At 44.5% G+C, this 23,886-nt stretch overlaps 2 protein-coding genes across 2 annotated transcripts; both read left to right on the top strand.

The window, feature by feature from the left end:
- Positions 1-105: 105 nt before the first annotated feature.
- On the top strand, positions 106-18,902 carry washc5 (WASH complex subunit 5). The gene is made up of 29 exons (XM_084471580.1): positions 106-148; positions 360-570; positions 758-903; positions 1,039-1,123; positions 1,368-1,468; positions 2,050-2,242; positions 2,558-2,710; positions 2,841-2,954; positions 3,271-3,442; positions 3,783-3,910; positions 4,745-4,874; positions 5,359-5,471; positions 6,498-6,664; positions 8,082-8,157; positions 8,314-8,424; positions 8,951-9,091; positions 9,904-9,984; positions 10,080-10,181; positions 10,669-10,848; positions 14,273-14,397; positions 14,982-15,144; positions 15,470-15,572; positions 15,686-15,765; positions 16,039-16,142; positions 16,568-16,694; positions 17,009-17,105; positions 17,727-17,880; positions 18,024-18,111; positions 18,601-18,902. The coding sequence occupies exons 2-29, from the start codon at positions 385-387 to the stop codon at positions 18,655-18,657; spliced, it is 3,477 nt and encodes a 1,158-aa protein (XP_084327706.1). The 5' UTR covers positions 106-148; positions 360-384; the 3' UTR covers positions 18,658-18,902.
- Positions 18,903-19,214: 312 nt separating this feature from the next.
- nsmce2 (NSE2 SUMO ligase component of SMC5/6 complex) lies at positions 19,215-23,468 on the top strand. The gene is made up of 6 exons (XM_084471478.1): positions 19,215-19,589; positions 19,711-19,823; positions 20,263-20,416; positions 21,889-21,971; positions 22,271-22,377; positions 22,628-23,468. Exons 1-6 carry the CDS (start codon positions 19,475-19,477, stop codon positions 22,731-22,733), a joined length of 678 nt encoding a protein of 225 aa, XP_084327604.1. The 5' UTR covers positions 19,215-19,474; the 3' UTR covers positions 22,734-23,468.
- The last annotated feature ends 418 nt before the right edge of the window (positions 23,469-23,886 follow it).

Below are 23,886 nucleotides of genomic sequence, written 5' to 3'. Positions count from 1 at the left end.
ACATGTTGCTGGTGGCGTTTCAAACGCAGCCCGCAGCCAATGAGCGAAACGCGACCAATCACATGACCCACTCCCCCTCAGAGGTCATTGTTTGGTCATGTGATTGGTCATGCGGAAGTAAACAGGAATTGAAGCAGCCAGACGCTCGGTAATATGCCGTAAAACCGTTATACGTGTTTAATGTTAAGGGATCTGAATGTACACGGGGTCTTAGTTGTTAAAGTATAGCAGTATAGTAAAGCATGTACATGTTAAATATGTAGCATCTGAGCTAATCGGCTAACGTTACAGTAGGGTTTAGCTTACATTGACAGCGCAGACACACGTGCCTTAACCATGTTTGCGTGTTTGTGTGCTAGGACTGTCTGACAAAACATCGTCGCGATGGTAGATTTCCTCGCCGAGAACAACCTGTGTGGTCAGGCGGTGCTGCGGATAGTGTCCCGGGGAAACGCGATCATCGCGGAGCTCCTGCGCCTCTCCGAGTTCATCCCCACAGTCTTCAGGCTCAGAGACAAGAGTGACCAGCAGAAATATGGAGACATCATCTGTGACTTCAGCTACTTCAAGGTACAACGCATCCAACACATCAACACACACACACACACACACACACACACACACACACACACACACACACACACACACATTCTGACGTGGATAGATGCTGCATAAAAGTCTAGCCTAGGCCATAGATGAGAGCGAGAGATGTTTGCCATGCATGCAGACTTTTTAATGATATTTGATTTGTCTCTAGGGTCCGGAGTACTATGAGGGGAAACTTGAAGCCAAACCAGAACTTCAAGACCTGGATGAAGAATTCAGAGAGAACAATATTGAGATCCTGACACGTTTCTATCTGGCGTTTGAAAGTGTCCACAAATACATCATGGACCTTAATAGGTAAAGCAGGATTTAGCGGGCCATTTATGTGGTTCTTGTTTTGAATGCAACCAGTTTATTGTCTAACAATCATCTCCAGTTTTGTAATGAGTAAAGAAACAGGGATGTTCTGTGTTATTGTTTTTGCGTGTCTAGATACCTGGATGATCTGCATGAGGGGGTTTACATTCAGCAGACCCTGGAGACTGTCATCATCAATGAGGATGGAAAACAACTACTAGTAAGTAGCATGGACAAATACTCACCGATACCTTACTAAAGATTTGCTGAATGTTTGGTGGACTACCCTGTCTTTATTAATCTTAATTATACATTCAGAAAATGTAACATAATTTATTTTGTGTGTTAAATAATTAACAGTTTTAGCATTTAGTTTAAAGTGACTATGGATAGTGGTAATAGTGAGATTTGTATATTGTTCAAAAACAGTGTAGTGACATTACCGTGATCTTTGCCTCCCCTAGTGCGAGGCCTTGTACCTGTATGGAGTGATGCTGACGGTGATCGATCAGAAGATTGAGGGCGAGGTCAGGGAGAGGATGCTGGTGTCCTACTACAGATACAGGTCTGTGTCTGTGTGTGTGTGTGTGTGTGTGTGTGTGTGTGTGTGTGTGTGTGTGTGTGTGTGTGTGTGTGTGTGTGTGCGCGTGTGCGTGCGTGCTTTAATGGAGATGGTTGTTGACTCATTTATTATTACATTGTGTCTCGGTATTTATGTAATGTATGTGTGTGTTTTGCAAGAAGAATTCTATCTTATATAACTTTAGTTATATCAAATACAATTGTTTATGCAAAATACTAGTAGTATGACTTCCCGTGGAACCCTTTTTGGAATAGGAGGACATTAACATCACAAAATGCCCCCGGCACTTGAGTTCCCAGTGTCAACCAACCTCATGAAGGCAGTCACATCACAGCTCAGCCTCGGGTTGCAAGGGGAAACATCAATGGGAGGGTCAATAATCATCTTATTATAACTTATTCACTCTTCAGAATGTGTATGTGTTTGTATTTATTTATATATAAATAAATACATAAAAAAAAGAAAAGGTAATTTCATCTGTATTTGATAATTTCAATACTTTTTTTTTTTTTTTTTAAAGTCATGCTCCGGTTCCGTATCTCTCTCCTCTCTCCGTCCTCCAGTGCGGCGCGCTCGTCTGCGGACTCCAACCTGGACGACATCTGCAAGCTACTGCGTAGCACGGGCTTCTCCAGCCAGCCGGGGGCCAAGCGGCCCCCCAGCTACCCCGAGAGCTACTTCCAGAGGGTGCCCATCAGCCAGACCTTCGTCAGCATGGTCATCGGTCGACTGCGCTCAGACGACATCTACAACCAGGTCAGAACCGGCCAACGCACCGACCCTAGTGGGACTGTAATGTACCGTAATGACTACATTCCCCTCTGTGTTTTATTACATTTACATTTAGAAATTGAGTGCATTTAGCAGACGCTTTTATCCAGCTTTGTAATTACCTTAAGTATGATCACTCAAGTTCCTCATTTTGATAAACTTTTAAGATATCTTCAATCTACCTCACAATACAAAAATTATTATATAGCACAAATTTTGGAGAAGCACAAAGGTTTTGTGCTCTCTTACATTATTGTCTGTCTGTCTGTTGTCTGTCTGTGTGTACGTCTGTGCTGTCAGGTGTCGGCCTATCCCTTGCCAGAGCACCGCAGCACAGCGTTGGCCAACCAGGCCTCCATGCTGTATGTGTGCCTCTACTTCACCCCCAGCATCCTGCACACCCAGCAGGCCAAGATGAGGGAGATCGTGGACAAGTACTTCCCCGACAACTGGGTGAGTGACCCTTGAAAAGGCTCATTGCGGACCCCACTTTCAGTTTAAAGGGGTTGTCTTAATGAATTTATTATTATTATTTTTATTTTGGTTCGGTGGAAGTGTGACTTGTATCATGTACCACACCCAGGTGATCAGCATCTACATGGGGATCACCGTGAATCTGGTGGAGGCCTGGGAGCCATACAAGGCTGCCAAAACAGCCCTCAACTACACCCTGGACTCGGCTAACATCAAGGAGCAGGTACTGTGACGGTTTTATATGGATAGCTGTAGAGAGAGCAGATATCTATTTTACTTGCAGAAAATGTTTTTTTTAAGCCAATGACGTCTTTAACAGATTACAAACAGTGTGTGAGTGCGTTATCTGTTTTGGACCTCAATGTAATATGTTGAAATTATCAAATCTTATTCTGCTCAAATTTTGTCTCCAAAAGTAAATTTACTGTTTGATTTTTTTTAATCAAAATTTTAAAATTTCACTTCAACATTTGTTCGAGTCGTCGATATGTGGTTGTGAAAAAAAAAAAAAAATCCCTCTGATGACTGATGTGTCTCAGGCGTGCCGCTACGCAGACGGCATGGAGACCCTGAAGCCCAAGGTGCAGCAGCTGCTGAAGGAGGGCTTCCTGCGCGAGGAGATCATCCTGGACAACATCCCCAAGCTGCTCAACTGTCTGAGAGACTGCAACGTCGCCATCCGCTGGCTGATGCTTCACACTGCAGAGTCCGGTAAGAATGGGACAAAAGAATGTACCCGTCAGTATGGGATTTATTGACATAGGAAATTAAATATTATTGAAAAATATTGATGACATATTAATGAATATTAATGAAAAATATTGTTATTTAATGAATAATTTATTATTATTATATTTTTTTAAATTCATACACATTTTCAGCCATAGTTGAAACACAGTAAGACAGCTTACTTCTGCAATTTTCTATTAAGTGTTTTGTGTTCTATTAAACGATCCATGATCTGGAATCCGGGCTGGCACTTTGATGGTCCGATGTGTTTCTGAATGAAACCACAAATCACACGACATGTTCATTCATGTTCTGTTTGAAGCGTACGACGTGAACAACAAGCGCCTGCGTCAGATCAAAGACCAGGTGATGACGGACTCCAAGTACAAGCCCCGGATGCTCTTCCAGCTGCTGCTGGACACGGCCCAGTTTGAGTTCACACTCAAAGAGGTAAAACCCTGTCCTACCGCCCGCTCCCCTGGAGCTCCACAAACACACTGCTGTTCTTGTGTGTCTGTTGTCGGTCGTTTTGATGAAAATCTGAACTTTCTTTTTTTTTTAATTGCTTATTGATTTTTTTTTTTCTCTTTTTTTTAAAGTAAAAATTTAAAAACGAGAGAGGAAAAAAATAAACTGTGAAAAAATGAAATCAGAAGATTAATACATTTACATGTACACATACATGTACATATATTAATAAATAAATCATCTTTTATTTATTTATTAAAAATTTAAACGGGGGTGAAGTGGAATAATTCAGTTGCTCACAAGTTCAATATTCAACTTTAATCTTTAATCATCTTTTTTTTTGTCAGCAAGCTAAAAGCTACACACAGAATGTATACATTTCATTATTCAATTGTAAACAAAATGAACAATAATTAATTTACATTCATAACAATCATTAGCATTAGCATAAGTCAACGCCTAAAAGGTTGTGTGTTGAAACAGAAGCACAAACATTTTCACAACCCTTGCCGGCCGTCTCTCCCCGCGTTGCAACGGGGAGCGTTCTCGTGTGTAAACAGCGAGCTAGATTGATGGCCCAACAAGTGAACAGCGGTGGCTCCATCTGTGGGGAGGCGGGCCCCGGCTCTGCTGGCTGTCGGCAGACCAGCATATGCCCGGCCGCCGCCGCCGCCGCCACCGCCGCCGCCGCCGTGATTAGCGACGAAAAGGAACCCAAATTCAATATTCTGATTACGCCTCTCATTTGACTAATGGCCACCACTCGTCGGGCCCGCGGCCAACATCTGCATCCCCCCCCTTCCCCTCCTCCTCCAGATGTTCAAGCAGATGCTGCTGGAGAAGCAGATCAAATGGGAGAGCTACAAGAAGGAGGGGTCGGAGAGGATGACGGAGCTGGCGGAGGTGTTCTCCGGGGTGAAACCCCTTACCCGGGTGGAGAAGAACGGTGGGACACAGCACCGCGTTACTCTTTTGTGTTTTTATTCAATAGTGATCGTTATTAACATGTGATGTTAGCTAAGTGGACGCTTGCTAGCCCTAACCTCTGGATTATGCGTGTTTATTATGTTATATACTTCATAATTATGCTCATTAGAAATTGCATTGATTAGATTGATCATTGCGTATACACCTGATACCCTGTATTGGTATCCTAAACCCTTTTTAATTGGCCATTGGCCCTCGAAGCCCTGCCTCTCAGTTGTGATTGGATAATGGAAAAAAACGGAAATTACCGTTATGGAGTTGATGTTTTTTCAACCTGAGGCGTTCAGGCTGCATAGAGCGGATAAACGCGAGAAAAAAAAACGCAGCAAGGAAAACATTTTGCTGTCATTGATCTGAAAACGATTCCAGAATGCCGCCTCCCCCAGGCTTCTGAAACTGTCCCTCTGATCTGGGCCTTAAAGCTTCCTCCTCGCCCTTCACAGAGAACCTCCAGGCCTGGTTCAGGGAGATCTCCAAGCAGATAGAGTCCCTGAACTACGAGGACTCCACGGCGGCAGGCAGGAAGACGGTCCAGCTCATCCAGGCTCTGGTGGAGGTGAGACCCCGTCTCCATCCCCCCCTCACATGAGAATGAGGGGTGGGAATCACAGGGTACCTCAGGATACAATACATGGCCCACGATACAGATAAAATCGCGATACGGCAATTCTGTAATAATCGATATAAATTGTTAGACAATCCTATAGCCTAACAATACGTCACGATATATGTCTAACCATGAAAACAAAATTACTGTGAAAAGCTAAAGTGCTGTATTTCGGTCTTTGTTCATGGTCCAAACTGAGTTTTTCAGTTAACTTCCGTTGAAGTTTCCTTCATTCATTCATTGCCTTATGATATGAATTAAGATGTCGATATTTTTGGACGATATTTCCATTCTAACAAATTTTGTTGGTACAAATATCGATAATTTGCCGCCAGTGATTATCGTATTGCACAAAGAAAGGCGGCGATATATCGCCGTATCGATGTTTTTGTCCCACCCCTAATAGGAATACCATCAGGCGTTGGGGTTTAAGGGAAGGATGATGTTCACCTATGCAGTGGCGATGGCATTGATTACTGAGAGATTAGCTCCTGTGTAATGATATTAGGAGCAGCCTAATCTCTGTGGGTTATCCTGAGAGAATCATCTGAAAGCTAATGCGTTTTGCATGCAAATTAAAATAAAGTGCATGCTAATCAGTGGTTAATAATGGCTAATCGCTGACTCAAAGCTTTTAGGATGTCTTCAGATGGGATCTTTATAATGAAACAGTGTCTCAGCAGCTCTGAATATTGAATTACAAGGCGGTGGGGGACCCCATGCAGCATTGTGGGAAACGGCTCTGGAAAGACTTTGTACAATTCATTACATTTAGGAGTGTTTGGTCTGTACAGTTCAAGGCTGTCGGAATGAAAGCCAACAAAGACCTTTGCTTAATAAAAGTATTAAATCGATAAAAGTGCTAAAGACAGTGTCTTTCAAACGTCCACGTGGTGTAGCTTAGCATGATAACGTTCTCTGGATCCATCACTGTCTGACCTTTCTCTTCCACCCTTTGACCTGGACCCATTTCAGGTCCAGGAGTTCCATCAGCTGGAGTCGAACCTGCAGGTGTGCCAGTTCCTGGCTGACACCAGGAAGTTCCTCCACCAGATGATCCGCACCATCAACATCAAGGAGGAGGTGCTGATCACCATGCAGATCGTAGGAGACCTGTCCTACGCCTGGCAGATCATCGACAGGTAACCGCACCATCCACAGAGTCCTCCACCGGACTGCTGGAAAGAGACCGGAGCCAGCTATCACTCGGTTCATTAACGAACCACCTTCTCTTTCACACATTGAGCTGAGTCAGATGAGCACAGACACACTGGAGTCAGTAGTTCCAAAACGTATTTTGCTTGAATAGAAGTTGTGGGTAGGATTCATTATCGTCTGTTTGTAGATATTATGCGGCCTTTTAATGCAACCTTTTACCATATGATTTAGTTTTTATTATATGTGGGCGTCACGTGGCTCAGGAGGCAGCGCGGGTTGACTGGTAACCGGAAGGTTGCTAGTGTCAGGTGTCCTTGAGCCTCACCTGGCTGTCGCCTTGGTTGACACCTCCGTCGGTGCGTGTGTATGTGTGTGCATGAATGGGTGAATGTTAGGCAATATTGTAAAGCACGGTGAGTGGTCACTGGTTAGAAAAGCGCTGTGTAAATGACCATGACCAATGTCCATTTACCATTTACCTTTTTGTTTTCAATCAAAACTGTATCGGATATCTAATATCTATATTTTATAAGTTAGCAATCGCCCTTGAACCCACATGCATATCAGGCTACCCCCAGGTCCCAGGCCCCAGAACACAAAATAGCCAACCTCCAAAAAACGTGAGATGTTCCAATCAGCCCACTCGCATCCAACCCTCTGTAATTCAACTTAAGCAACATCACTTTTTTAGTTTTTTACATTCTGAAGCCAAGCCATCGGCCGGAATTAGTATTAAACACGGACCGCACGATCGCTTGTTGGCATGCAGATGGCGCCAGACGGCTCAATCGCATGGTCGGCCAAGCAACAGGCGCCAGGAACGTCTGCCTGGCCGGCCTTGTCACTTTATTCATCATGTTAACAAACCAGAATACCGATGGGCCCGCGTGTCCTTTTCAGGACTCCGACGGGCAGTTGCCAGTTTTTATACTTTATAGAAATAAACAAACATTCTGGACTCCACCTCAACGGCCGTCTCCTGAAATGTGCCTCAGTCTACACCAAGGAACTCTGTTTCCATGAAGGGCGCTCTTGTTTTGAAGGAGACAGGATGCTGCTGTTAATAATAATAATAATAATAATAATAATAATAATAATGATGATAATAATGCATTCAATTTATATAGCGTTTTTCTAAATACTCAAAGGCACTTTACAGAGTGCACAAAACAATATCATTTAATAAGAACGTATATGAGTAAAAAGGTAAAAATAAAGGAGGAAGGGAAGGAGTTATGTGGCGAAAGCAATCTCAAAAAGGTTTTTGTTTAAATGCTGGGAGTGTGGTGGCCTGTGTGACGCGGTTGGGGAGGGAGTTCCAGAGGGAGGGTGCGGTAGCAGCAGGTCAGAGGCTGTTGTGGTTGCCGTGTGTAGCTATAAACCCCACGTTTCCTCCTGCAGCTTCACCAGCATCATGCAGGAGAGCATCCGGGTGAACCCGTCCATGGTGACCAAGCTCAGAGCCACCTTCCTAAAGGTTGGAAACCACACACAAGTTTGAAAAAAACAAGCGGCAAGGTTTTGATTGATCAATGTACATTGATCAATCAATACCTTGCTGCTTGTTTTTAGACATTGCATAGTCACAACGAGGGGTCGTCTGTTAACATGTCTTGTATGTCTGTGTGAGCAGCTGGCGTCCGCCCTGGACCTGCCCCTGCTCCGGATCAACCAGGCCAACAGCCCGGACCTGCTCAGCGTGTCTCAGTTTTACTCCGGGGAGCTGGTGGCCTACGTCAGGAAGGTACTTCAAAACGGACACGCTGTATTTATCGTGAATTCCGACGTGGGTTATTGCAACAATGAGGGTGTTGATTGGTCGAAACCAGGTGGAAAGTGAGTCATTGTGGACTGTGGAACGTCTCCTGGCTGACATTTCTAGGCTTTCTGAGCCCCCCCTCCCACCTGTTTGACCGTTTGGTCGGTAAGTTAAGTCAAATCGTAGCGAGGATGTTATAGATCCAATACGGTTGTAAATAGATCCAATACAGTTGTTGTTGTTTTTATACTAGCCCTATATCCATGGTGCTGAGGTACAGGGAGCCCCCATACCCCTCAGACGGGCACAAAACCAACCTCAGAAGGTCAACGTTTAGGGGTGGGGGGGGGGAGTGTTCTCCTTTTAAATATTCCTCACACAGCCCTCTCGCAGGAACCTGCCAAATGTTTCTCATCAGGATGAAAAACATCCAACCATCCATGTGGGGAAAATGTATACTATCTGTCTCAGGGCACTCAACACATCTGTATACCTCTGTCTCCAACTCCAGGTGCTTCAGATCATCCCAGACAGCATGTTCACGTCGCTGGCCAAGATCATCAAGCTGCAGATCCATGACATCACGGAGGTGCCCACCCGCCTGGACAAGGACAAGCTGAAGGACTACTCGCAGCTGGGGGCGCGATACGAGGTCAAGCTCGCCTGTTGAATATAACGTGATGGTCTGTTTATCGCCACCAGGTGGCACTGCTGTATGCTTCATTAAATCCGACGTCGAAGGAGTCGATCGTTAAAGAAGTACATTGGGAGTGATTATAAGATTAACATTTTCCTTCAGGCCATTTAGCAGATGCTATTATCCAAAGCGACTTACAGTAAGTGCATTTGTCAGAAGAAAGAGAAACCACAATATATCACTGTAAGTACAGTAAGAATGTAAGTGGCTAAGCCTAAAACTTAAAGACACTGAAAGGCTGCTACACAGGCAATGAACATAAAGTTCTGTGGCTAATTATTTAGCTGACACGCTCGCTGTAGGCTGGCTGTTGTGTCAATAACAATGTCCAACTTCGTCCTTATCTTTTGGGTATTTATTTAGGCCGGACAAACATCAGGTCTATCAATTTCCATAATCATCGTAACAATGACTGCAGCAGGTAGCGGAGTGAAGTGATCGTGCTGTCAATAAACTGTATGTGCTCTTCTAGGCAGCAACACCTGTCCACCTGGCGAGGTTCCTACCTTAATAGATTTTAATTGCAGCGCAAGAGTGCCACCTAGTGGACAAATTGAGTCGTACATTCAAAACATGAAAATGGCTCTTACAAAGAAGTGCCAAGCACTAACAATGGCTGGGTTAACCCATTCCCTGTATACAACAAAGACAGCTAGGATAAGACGCTACATGATGCTAAGTACTAAGTGCCAGGACGTACAACGTACGTGAGAGATGAGAGATGAATAGAGATGAGCTTATGTCGTTGTGCTGCGTGTGGACACCAGGTGGCCAAGCTCACCCACGCCATCTCCATCTTCACCGAGGGGATTCTGATGATGAAGACCACCCTGGTGGGGATCATCAAGGTACGCCGGGCTCCTGCCGATTTTATGAAATTTATGAAATATTCAAAGTAGCGACGCCATAATGCTCTGGAGTGACCGCCATACTGTCTCTCCAGGTGGACCCCAAGCAGCTGCTGGAGGACGGCATCAGGAAGGAGCTGGTGAGGAGAGTGGCCTACGCCCTCCACAAGGGCCTCATCTTCAACCCCAAGGCCAAGGTCCACACACACACACACACACACACACACACACACACACACACACACACACACACACACACACACACACACACACACACTCTCACTCTCACTCTCTCTCTCTCACACACAAGCAAATTCTAAACCCTAGAAAATAAAGAAACACACATAATATGTTTCTATTCACAATAAGAGGAGTACAAATGTAGACGCGAAAATAAATGTAATCATTATAAATGGTTGGAAAAAAAATGAGGTCATGGTCAGGAAATAAGGTGCGTCAGTCACACTGTTTCCCCGAACTGGGCTACAGAATGACAGCTGTGAAGTTGACGGCCATGCAGTTACGAATATTTTGTCTTCAAAGCTATAAATTCAAGGATATGTTGGTTTGGTCTGAGCCCACAGTCAACAGTATTCTGGCACGTGGCCGGTATCGATGGACCCTCTAAGGAGGTGAAATAACTGCATGGACGCCCTGCCCTCCCCTCCCCTTCCCCCCCCCCAGGTCAGTGAGCTGATGCCCAAGCTGAAGGAGATGGCGGCCACCATGGACGGCTTCTACCGCTCCTTCGAGTACATCCAGGACTATGTCAGCATCTACGGCCTCAAGATCTGGCAGGAGGAGGTGTCGCGCATCATCAACTACAACGTGGAGCAGGAGTGCAACAGCTTCCTCAGGACCAAGGTGTGTGTGTCTGTGTGTGTGTGTGTGTGTGTGTGTGTGTGTGTGTGTGTGTGTGTGTGTGTGTGTGTGTGTGTGTGTGTGTGTGTGTGTGTGTGTGTGTGTGACACACAAAGAGAGAGAGTAAATGAGAGACACAAAGAGAGTGAACGAGAGAGACACAAAGTGAGAGAGTGAACGAGAGGGAGAGAGAGAGTGAACGAGAGAGAGAGAGACTTTCCTCTTTGATGAGTATTTTATTGCCACTAAAGCTGAATCAAATCAGTCAAAAAAAAAACATAATGAGCACACTTTACGTTGAGCGATACGATACATTCTGGGGGGAAAGTATCGGCGAAGCAGGGCTAGGAAGCGTGGCAGGAGAGGTGGCATCAGACGGCGCATACGATCAGCCACCAAGCTACCGCTACCGCCAATGCTCCTATGCAATCCCCGCTCCCTTAAAAATAAGCTGGATGATCTGCGTCAACAGGTGGGAGCCTGCTATGAATATCGGGAGTCGGGCATTATGGCTTTTACGGAGACTTGGTTCGGTAAGGATGTTCCGGACAATTTTATTCAGATTGAGGGGTTTTCCCATGTACGTTTGGACAGAGACGCAAACTCAGGTAAACTCCGCGGAGGGGGCGTGTGTATCTACATCAATGACAGCTGGTGCCGAAACCTTGCAGTGAGGGACAGAATATGCACCCCTGATTTAGAGCTTTTGTGTGTCACCTTGCGGCCACACTATCTCCCCCGGGAATTTACCAATTTGTTTGTGTGCGTTGTCTATGTCCCACCCAGCGGTAATGCGGGCAGGGCAGCAAATCTAATCGCAGACTGTGTTCACCGTCATCTCGAAAGCAAGCCTGATGCCCCAATGATGATACTTGGGGATTTCAATCATTGCAGCTTAAATAAAACGCTGCCAGGATTTGACCAATATGTGAAGTGCAGCACCAGGAATAATAATATACTGGACAAATGTTATGGGAATATAAAAGATGCATATACTGCCAGAGCCAGACCTCCACTTAAAAACTCAGACCATAACGTAATTCAGCTGCTTCCCACATATCGGTCTGTTTTTAAATCTACCAAACCGGTCACTCAGACGGTGAAGGTATGGACTAATGATAAATTGGAGGAGCTGAAGGGATGCTTCCTTTGTACGGATTGGGATATCTTTCTCAAGGATACGGATATAGACAGTGCTACAGAAGCAACTACTGACTACATCAATTTTTGCATTGAGTCTGTCATACCCACAAAGACAATTAAACGGTATCCCAACAATAAATCTTATTTTACCCCTGACATTATGGACTGTATTAAAAGGAAAAAAGGCGCTTTCAAGTTGGGGGATAAAGCGGCGGTCCGAGCGGCCCAAAAGGACCTAAATCTGAAGATAACAGCAGCGCGCCATCAACATAAAGAACGGGCAGAGCAAAATTTGGCGGAATGCAATACTAAGAAACTTTGGGACTCAATTAGACATATGACGAACATGGACGCGAAAAAGAAACCTCTGTTTGCTCATAACGAAATTACCAGGGCAAATGAACTGAACAATTTTTATATGCGTTTTAATGTTGATAACAGTGCTGATTGTGCTGATGTTTTAGAATCTGTGATTTGTGATTTAAATGTGGATAGAATTGAAATTGATCTGGAAACAGTCATTAAAACTTTTAAAACTATTCAGACTAAAAAGGCAACAGGTCCAGACGGCCTGTTAGCTTTTATTTTGAAATCTTTTGCTGAGGAACTGTCCCCGGTCTGGGTGAAACTATTCCAGTTTTCCATGGACACTTATACAGTGCCAAGACTATGGAAAAAATCTATTATATTACCCATACCTAAAAAGGTCAGTCCCCAGGAGGACAATGATTACCGGCCGGTGGCCATCACCTCAAATGTTTTTAAATCATTAGAGAAGATCATGATAGAGAAGCTCCGAACAGCTGTGCAACCAGCGCTTGATAAATATCAATTTGCCTACACCAAAAACCGCAGCACAAGTGATGCCATAGCGACTGTAATGCATCTTGTTCTGAAGCACCTAGAAAATCCAGCTGGATATGCTAGACTTCTTTTTGTTGATTTTAGTTCCGCTTTTAATCTCATTCAACCACACATTCTTTTGAAGAAATTAGTTCAGCTAAATGTCAATCCTTTCTTAATTCGGTGGTACTATTCTTTTTTATCGAATAGGCCACAGCAGGTTAAGTTTAACTCAGCTCTGTCTGACCTGGCTGTATGCAGCACTGGTGCCCCCCAGGGGTGTGTTAGTTCACCTTTTCTGTTCACGTTGTATACCAACGACTGTGTCAGTTCTGAGCCAAATCAATTCACATTAAAATTTTCTGATGACACTGTCATACTTAGCCTGCTCACCAAACATACTAATTCGAGTGTTCATCAACTTGCGGTTGACAAGTTTGTCAACTGGTGTGATGCCCACTCGCTGCTCATTAATACAACTAAAACTGTTGAGATGTTGCTGGATCCTAGATCAATGGGAGACCAGAGCCCTGTGGCCGTCCACGGCCAGGACATTGTGCAGGTTAAAACATTTAGGTACCTTGGTGTCCATGTTGACAGCGATTTGAGCTGGGGCACACAGGTGGCCAATGTTTGTGCAAAAATTCACCAACGTCTCCATTTCCTACGTAGGCTCAGAGTATTTGGAGTTTGCAAAAATATTATGCTAATTTTTTATAGAGCAGCAATTGAGTCAATACTCCGCTATGGTATCACCAGCTGGTTTGGTAATTTAACTGTTAAATCTAGAGCTGAAATCTCAAGCCTTGTCAAAACTGCTGGCAAGATTATGGGAATAACACCCCCCCTAAATCCACAGGACCTTTTTGAGCAGGCGACGATCAGACAGGCAAATGCCATTTTAACAGATAGTTCTCATGTGCTGAATAGTGAATATACTCTCCTGAACTCTGGAAGGAGATATAGGCTTCCCTTGTGCAGGCACAATCGATACAAACATTCCTTTGTGCCTGTATCAACCAAGCTTCTCAACAGCAGGAAATGATTGCGATGTCTCTGTATATGCATACGAACATAGGCTATGTGTATATGGAAATGAATGTATTATGAGTCAAACTATGGACATATGTGAGTGAATTGATTAATGTATGCTTGAGGTTATGTGATGCTGATATGAATGTATATTTATGATTACAGTTAGAGTAGCGGTGTGGATGCATGTGAATGACGTTCATGTCGGCTTGCTGCATGTGCAGGATTGTCCAGTGGTCTGTTTACTCCACCAGTTTTCTAACTTGATGTTCTTTTTGTACTGTATGTGTTTTTATGTATGCAACATGTTCCCTGTCTCCACGACAAATTTCTCCCTGGTGGAGACTAATAAACTAACCTAACCTAACCTAACATTAAAAGCCTCACCCACCCCCCGCTCTGCTTGCAGATCCAGGACTGGCAGAGTGTGTACCAGTCCACCCACATCCCCATCCCCAAGTTCCCGTCGGTGGACGAGTCGGCCACCTTCATCGGCCGGCTCTGCAGAGAGGTCCTGCGCATCACCGACCCAAAGTAGGACGCTCGCCCCCCCCCCCGTTATAGAGAGGGGCGGGGCCCCGGGGACGGGGGGGCTTGGAACGGGAAGGGTGGTCACGTTCAATCCGCCAGCAAGGTGGTTGTTGTTAGCAGTGCAACGTCGACGTCGTGTGACCACCATGGTATTCATTCGTCTGTTGTTGTCCTACTTTAATGTCTGAATAAATTAGACATTACGGACAATACCTAAAAAAAAAAGTATGGACTGCATTTATAAAGGGCTTTTCTGACCAGTGGCCACTCAAAGCGCTTTGCGATACTGCCTGGCATTCGCCCGTTCATACACACGTTCACACACCGACGGCGGAGACAGCCAGCGCGTCAGGAGCAGTTAGGGCGTCTCGCTCAGGGACACCTCGACGCTCAGCTAGGAGGAGCCGGGATCGAACCAGCAACCTTCCGGTTACAAGTTAACCACGCTCTACCTCCTGAGCCACGTGCCGCCCCGTAGTATGAATTGTAAATAGTCACTTCGGCTGCAAATTGGCCGCTGCTAAATTGGCCGTTGGGCGTTGCACCCCCGACCCCAGTGACTAACTCCTCCCTGCTCACGTTGCCAGGGCGACGTGCTTCATGGACCAGCTCAACACCTGGTACGACCTGAAGAGCCACCAGGAAGTGACCAGCAACCGGCTGTTCTCGGAGATCCAGGACACCCTGGGCACCTTCGGCCTCAACGGGCTGGACCGCCTGCTCTGCTTCATGATCGTCAAGGAGCTGCAGGTGATTGTGCCGGATGGTCGGGAGCTACTCCCTTCGACCAATCCGGTGTCGGTAATGGTTGCTTCATTGACGAGCGCCGGCCTTGACTGGTGGTTTGTGACGCTTGTGTGGGAGAGACTAACAGGAAGTTCCTCGAAGTCGAAGTGTGTGTGTGTGTGTTCTTATCTCTATGCGTGGGCGGGCCGAGAGCACATTTTGAGTCTTCCAGCCACAGACCACACATATTGATCAGTTGATGGGAAACTTCAGAGGATCATGCACGTGCACACACACACCGGCGGCCTATTGACCCTATCATTATGTATCTCGCCGTGCCGCTCCTCAGAACTTCCTGACCGTGCTGCAGAGGGGCATTCTGCGGGACAAGGCCGTGGTGGAAGTCTTCAAGGGCATGATGACAGCTGCCAACCCGGTCCAAGGCATCGTGGGTACGTGACGGCCCTCTTTAAAAGCGGCGCCCGCCAGCGCCCCGTCTTGTCTTGTCAATGACGCGATGAATAATGCAATGGTTCCCTTTTTTCGTTTGTTTCCTCGCCTTCAGCGAACGCCAGCAAAGTGTACGCCAACGCTGCCGCCAAGACCCAGAAGATCTGGGGGGGGTATCTGGAGGCCATCATGAAGGTTCCCCACCCGCTCCCATCTCAGAGCTCATTCACAATCGTTTACTATTCATTTAATAATAGCCACTTTGATGGTTCAACCTCGCTGGTGAGGTTGAACCATCAAAAGTATTGAATCACCATTGAAGGAACAACGCAATGAAATATTGATTAGTGCAATCCACTAATAAACCTGATCATTAAAGTCCAGTATCCAGCGGCTTTATGATTATTTCGGTAGATGCTTTGTCTGATACAGGAGAGCCATCACCGTTCATGTTTGTGTTCTTCACAGGTCGGTCAGATGCAGATCCTCCGACAGCAGATCGCCCACGAGCTCAACTACTCCTGCAAGTTTGATTCCAAGCACCTCGCCGCTGCCCTGGACAACATCAACAAGTAAGACTTACCTCGGGATTGGTCCAAGTTTGTCTGGTTGTTTTTTTTACTGTATGCTTTGTGACTGACAGGAAAATAAAGCTCATGACACCAAAGATCATGGTACATAGCACATGTATCCGGGGGTTGCCTTATTCTATTTAATAGAAACAGCGATGGCCAGAAAAGACAGTGTCATTGGTTTGCTGCTAACTGAACTGTCTACAGTATATAACATTTTCACAGGTTGTGTTCATCGCAAAGGATGAACACAACCTGCCAGGTGTTGCTGCTGCCTATGATAACATTAAAAGCCAGAGGAGACCCATTCAGTTTTCAGTTACAAAGCACTCAACCCCCACGTGGTGGTGGGTGATTCGCTGAGTCCTTCTCCGACACCGACCGCAGGCCGCACTCTTAACAGCTGTTGTGATGGCTGCCCTCAGGTCCCTGCTGGCGGACATCGAGGCCCACTACCAGGACCCGTCGCTGCCCTACCCCAAGGAGGACACGCTGCTGTACGAGATCACCGCCTACCTGGAGGCGGCCGGCGTTCACAACCCGCTCAACAAGGTCCGCACGGAAAATCGTAGTCTCAGTGGTTGCCCGGGCAACTGTGTGTGTGTGTGTGTGTGTGTGTGTGTGTGTGTGTGTGTGTGTGTGTGTGTGTGTGTGTGTGTGTGTGTGTGTGTGTGTGTGTGTGTGTGTGTGTGTGTGTGTGTGTGTGAGACCAACTGACGTTGATTTGCTTTGCATACCAGAAGTACATCTTTACATTTGGTTTTTACCTACTAACTCCACTGAATGAGACGATTGACAATGTAATGAGGTGTGTTTGTGTTCTTTGTAAGTGGTGTAACACGTGTTTTCTGGTTGTCTGTTGACAGATCTACATCACCACCAAGCGCCTTCCTTATTTCCCCGTCGTCAACTTCCTGTTTGTCATCACCCAGCTGCCCAAACTACAGTACACCAAAAACGTTGGCAAGTGAAAACATGTTTTTTTATGTGCATATTCCACCCTTATTGTCATTTCTTACTGCACTAATTAAGACAGTTTGTGTCATATTTTAGGTTCTTAAAGTGTGGACATCATTTAACTAAAAATGTAAAATAACCATAACATATCACTAGGTATGCACCTACCTAATATATTTTGTGGAAAATGTCAAAAAGTGTAATAATATACATCTCAAAGTCAGCTTACAAACTCAGTCTTGGTTTGAATCCCTGCCCCGCTCGCTGTTTTGTGTAGTTTGTATATCCTCAAAGTCCAAAACGCCATCAGTAGTGCACGCTAACGACCGCTAGTCACCCGGCTGGCTACGTATCCCGGAGGCAGAATGGACTCAATAAGTCAGCGTGAAGGAAATGGAAAGGAAATCGATAGACTGAAATTACGTGCGATGGCAAAGGATTTCAGGGAACATCATTTTGCCGGTGCCGAGTACACACTGATAGCGCATACATTGCACACACTTTAGCAGCAAATCACAGATTTCTTGGTAATAAAACCCGCTCAACACGTAACGTGGTTGCGTCTCGTGTCACATGTCAAGGTAAGCATTGGAATGACCCCTGGGTTGTTGGTTCCCTTCCCTCCAGGTATGACCTGCAGGAAGGCCGCCGACCCGGTGGACTGGCCCCCTCTGGTCCTCGGCCTCCTCACGCTGCTCAAGCAGTTCCACTCCCGATACACCGAGCAGTTCTTGGCTCTCATTGGTCAATTCATCCGGTCAATCATGGAACAGTGCACCAGGTAACACAAACATGGGTGTTATTTTGGTGCTCAATGTTACAAATGTAGGTCGTTCACTAGCTTGTGAGTCAACGAAAAAAAAAGCGACATACTGTATGTATAATGTTGGAAGGCATTTATCTGACTTTGTCTGACCCCTGCAGCCAGAAGATCCCTGACATGCCGTCGGACGTGGTGGGGGCCCTGATGCTACTGGAAGACTACGTGAAGTACACCAAGCTGCCTCGCAAGGTAGGGCCACCGTCACGCTAGCCACACAGGCTCATGTTGACACAACCAAAACACAACCAAATCCAAAGGCCTGTTGTAGCAAAACATTGAGCAATCACTGCACAATCAAGAGCATTTTAACTGAAAGGTTCTTAAGCCTTACCCGACATCACCCTTCTGGTTGGACCAATATAATACTACTGACTACAAAAAACCCACATTGATGACTGCATATTTGGAGGTTTTAACGGTCTTAGATAGTTCTTAGAATTGTGCAGCATCTTATCCTACCTAGCTTTGTTATGTACGGGCAATGGGTTAACCGTGCAATTGTTAGTGCTTGGGACTTGGTTCTATGAACATCCTTACTGTACCGACAGCGATATATTGTTGTTTCTCTTTCTTCTGACAAATTATTGTAAGTCGCTTTGGATAAGAGCGTCTGCTAAATGCCCTAAATGTAAATGAATGAGTGATTTAGTTGTTATCCTTTCCTCTACTTACCATAAGGTGGCTGAAGCTCATGTCCCCAGTTTCATCTTCGATGAGTTCAGGACCGTGCTGTGAAGTTCTCAAGATCCGTCTTTTCAACGACATCTGATTGCAAACGATTTATGTTCCTTCTATTGATTTTGTTTTATTTATTTTTTATTCCATCTTTATACAATTAATGCACTAATACTATATGGTATATTGCTGTACTACTTTGAATAACCTTTCTTATCATGTCTTGTTGCCAACTGCTTGTCAATTCACTTTGTGCCATTGCCTAATGAAATTCATTGTATTTTAATAAAAGATTATTTACATGATTATTGGTCATTCATTAATGAATACATTTTAAAAACCTATTGACAAACATGTTTAGATCTAGATGTTTACATCATGAGATTGTCTGTGGGTTATACATGGTAATGTAACAGAACCAATATAATATTGTGTTGCAAACAATGTAAACCATGAAATGCCCTACGCCATTGAACAAATGATAAGTCGTGTACCGTTTGATGTCCAAACTAACAGCTCGCTCAGTACTAACTACTGTAACATCTGGGCAAACAAATAGAAACTCTTACTGTGAAACGTATGACCCGGAAGTGGACGCCGGACTTTTTCCGCCGGGTGTCACGACTGCTTCCGTTCGAAAGTTCATCAAAAAATAACGCAAGTTTTGCGATATTTCTCAGACTTATTTTTATTTATCGAATATTATTCAGATATTCACATTAATAACACAGAATAGCGATTCGCAAAGCTCTGATTCCGTGGCTAACATGAAAGCTAATGCTAATAGCCATCGTAACGTCGTGAGCCGCTTCCTGGTCGCTTGAAGTCAAGAAAGGTAAAACAGAAACACACCTTAAAGTCTCTCCAGACCTCCTCCATGTCGTTCAGCGCGGTCCAAGCGGCTCTGTCGGGGCTGAGGTCATGCCAGGAGGACATCGGGACCAGTATGGACTTGGTGACCGATGTGGCCATGGACTTGGTGGAGTCCCACGGTGAGTGATGGAACACACCGGGTCCTCGTGTGTGTGTGTGTGTGTGTGTGTGTGTGTGTGCGTGTGTGTTGTGTTGTTTTGGTAAGATGTCTTAAGATGTTGAGTCGATCATTCGTTCCAGAGACGGAGCACAGCAGCAGCGTGAAGGAGCTCCAGGCCATGATCCTGGAGTGCGCCGGGCTGGACCGAGAGATCAGCTGTTTCTCGAACATCGTAGAGCGGCTCAACTCGGAGGTGAGTCCGACACACGCACATCCCGCCTGAGGGAAACTCTCTTTAAGCCTTTAGAGCGCTTCCCTCAGACAGGTGTCTGACGACCTGCACAGTACACACCCGTCTGAATTTGTCATGTTTTCACATGCATTCACCGCTGAGAATGCCCTCGTTCATTAACCCATGATGATCAGGTCGCTGTCATGTTTCAAGTTCAACGTTGCCGTAACCTGCTGTTATTTGTAAAACAAGTTAGCTTATAAGTGTTATTCATTCATCAAAGTGCTGTTATAGCTTAACTACGACTTTGTACACCATGTAAAGTGATAACTGTGCGCACAATTGTTGATTAAGTAATATTTCCCAACAAAACATCTAATCCATTGTCTAATCTAATATACATTGTGAGCTCGGTTGAAAAGGGTATTTCTCAGTGAAGGACTGACCGGGTTTTCCTCAGGTCAGTCAGCTGCCGCCCGAGGCTTTGTTCAGCCTGTCAGACCGCGTGAAGGAGCAGTTCGAAGAGAAAAAGGCTTCCCTGCCCGAGGCAGAGCTGCACAACCATCAGAAGGTGGTGGCCTTCAAAGAGGGGGTGGGCAGCTCTCTCCAGCCAGGTGAGAGGCACCGAGGAGCAGGCGGGATGCTCCCTTTGTTTTGTGGTTTGTTTTGGACTCCCAGACATGGTGGTCAGTTATTAGCAGGACCACGCTTATTTCTCAACACTAAAGAAATTCAAGTTTGATTCCAGCTGATTTTTGTCCATCGTAAAATGAGTTCCCGATTATCACTGGGGATGGAAATAACTAAAGGTGATAATAAACACTGAACAGTGACCATATGTGAATCATGATATTATATATTATTAAAATGTCTGCCGTTTTCATGTTTCATTTGATTGTGATCAATTCAAATAATTGTGAAATCATAAAGTAATTTCCAATGTAATGTCTAATGTAATGGTTGCAATGTACATTTGTTCATCATTAGGGTCCGGGCAGCTAAGCTGCCGGGAACCTATTGTATTCCTAGGAATTCTTTCTTCTTCTTTCTTCTTCCAAGGAAGTCATACTTCCCATGGGTGAAAACTCACCAAACTTTGCACAAAGGTCCAGTCCCATGCCAGATTCACTCAACTCCAAGGACATGTGCCCCCCCTCCTAGGGGGGGCACAATAAGCGTTTAAATTTAAAAACTTAAAAAATTCCTACCAAACCAACGGTAGATGCTACAGTGTTGAAACTTCACCACAATGTAGCCTCAATACTGCTGAAACTTTAGTCCACTTAAACTCATTACAAATTATGAAGTCCATCACTCTGTTTTTTTCAATAACTGTAAAACTTTTAAAATGTATCTCCTCCCACAATTTTTGCTCAATTGTCACCAAACTTGGTACAGAGCATCTCCAGACCGTCCTCAACAAAACTTGTTTCTCGGATTTTTGATTAAGCAAAAATTGATCCTACAGTGCATGAAAACGTATGACTGTAAACAGTACTGTAAACGTATACCATCAAATTCTTGATAAATACATTTTCAATCTTCCTGAAAAAAATTGAGAATATTCTGGAGTCATGGTTGATGAAGTTTGGCAAATATCAGAATTTTATCTCAAAAACTGAATTTTTGAGAACATTTTGAATTCTGCTCTCATGGGAACAACTGCAGCCAATGTGAGAGTGGAATTTTTAAACATCATATTTTCTCTTATGAAGCAAAACACTTATCATTAAAAACAAATCACCAACATTTCCATGCTGTCAAGATGCAATTTATGTATTATCAGATTTTTGTTTAGATGACTGAATTTCTGAAATTTTGACTGCACGACAGTGAATGGCTTACTCAATTTGTGAAGCCACTGTTGAAATGCCACTTGCCAATTAGCCAATTAGCTCAGTGCGATAGACAATGGTCTTTGGTTCCAGAGGTTGTGGGTTCAATCCTCAACTGGTGCAAATTGAACATTATAAGGTCAACTGTCCTGTCTTCCTATTCTCCTGTTTGTTGCTCAGAATTTGCCAAAATTAGCCCGGACCCGACCCATTGCTGCGCAGCAGCTATAATTTTGTTGTTGCTTCTTCAGAGGATGGAGAGGCAGCAGAGAACTTGGATGAGGACATCGCTGTGACACAGAGCTACGTCAACTTCACCTGCCCTCTCACACAGGTGAGGCCCAGAAGCATTCAGATGTCTTGAAATCACTCCAAATTCTCTAATGCATGAAACTTGCCAGTTTCAAATATGTTTTGGTTTTTTGGTTGGGTTTAGTTTCACATAAAAAAAAAAGAAAATTTCTCTCAAGGGAAACCTATACATGCATACAAAACAAAATAGATATTTAGAAAATATTATTGACTGTATTTGTATCTTCAAGGAGCTGAGAATCTGAAATATAGAAAGAAATGACAGAATTAAGTGTTTTGAATGCATTTGTCAAGCAGTGTGGCAAACTTCCTGTTTTTCAGGTGGAGATGGAGAATCCCATGAAGAACAAAGTGTGTAACCACCACTACGATGAAGGGGCTATTCTGGCCATGATAAAAGCAAGACACAAGCAGCACAAGAAATTCCGGTACACACACACACACACACACACACACACACACACACACACACACACACACACACACACACACACACACACACACACACACACACACACACACACACACAGTAAATGGCAGGTTTGCGACCAAATCCAAGTGTTGCACACCCCCCCCCCCCCCCCCCCCACCCCACCAATAACATTGTAACTTGTAATTGGTCGACCATACAACATGTGTGATTGCGTCTATTGACCTCTGGTACCCCCCCCCGTGCAGCTGTCCGGTGGTGGGCTGCGGGAACATTAACGTGACGCAGGCGGACCTCATCCCAGACCTGTTGCTCAAGAGAAGGATCCAGAAAAGAAACACCAGCAAGGTGTAGCGCAACCTGTCGGTGGGAACACAAAGTTATATTTTTGATATTTGTTGAATACTGTACACTGTCCATTTATTACAGAACTTGGTGACTTACAATCTGTTATTTAATTTTCACATTTATTTCGATATACTTGGCAGAGAGTATTGATTGAGTGGTTTTCATGTCACAGTGCAGTACCCTTGGACGACCACAACGGGGCGGTCTTTGAATTTGAATGTTTATTTCCCTGCAGCAGTCCGTTTCAATAATAGCATGTAGAGAAAGGGTTGGAAAAGCCGATATGTGGAAGTTCAGTAGATTTGAGTGTTCAGCAGTGGATTATACAGCTCCCTTTGACACAAACCAAATTGGCCTATCGTTATGTAGTCAAATACCTTTATGAAGGCTTTATGAAACCTAAAAGGTTTCATAAAGCCCCTTGTGATTGGCCACCTGTTGCTCCACTGATGTCTTGTGAAATGTGCTTGGAGAATGGAAAGTCTTGCAGGATTTCACAACACTGTATATATAAACACTTCTTTCCAGAAAGTCACAGCTAAAGAAACTTTGGGCATTTTATTTTTAAAAGTGCACACAAGACTCTTGGACAAACCTGCTCAGCCATGCAGTTAATTGTTAATTTAATTTGTGAAATTAGCCATGTAATTTATTCTCTTGTTGCCTTGAGTTAATGGAAATAAAATGTTCATCACTTGTTTAACACCCTTTTATACAGTCTATGTTGTTATACACATCGTATTGTGGTCCATTCGTTACCAAGTTGTTAATGAAATGTTAACATGTTTCCTTTTATGAAGACCTCCAATAAATCGGATTAACAAATGTTAAAATGACATCATTCTCCAGTCCTGCTTCCACAACCTCCATTTTTACCTAAAAAAAATTACCCTGGTTTACTTTTTACAAAGAGCTGAACAAATTAATAATGTTTAACAACTGAGGGAATTAACTCTGATGTATAAATCTCCCTTTCTGCTTCCCCCTAATCAAAGGAGTTTGTTAGAACACAAAACAATTTCAGATCAAACTGGGTGAAGCTAATCTTTTAATAACATTACATCAGACTTTTCTCAGTTTAGAAATGCGATTTGTGGAACAATACTAGGGATGTGATATGTTCCTAACCTCCAGTGTGTGTGTGTGTGTGTGTGAGCTG

Source organism: Micromesistius poutassou (assembly GCF_964030765.1).
Source record: "Micromesistius poutassou genome assembly, chromosome: 8".
Lineage (NCBI taxonomy): Eukaryota > Metazoa > Chordata > Actinopteri > Gadiformes > Gadidae > Micromesistius > Micromesistius poutassou.
The sequence above is the reverse complement of the archived record's forward strand: the minus strand, read 5'-3'. Positions and strand labels throughout refer to the sequence as shown.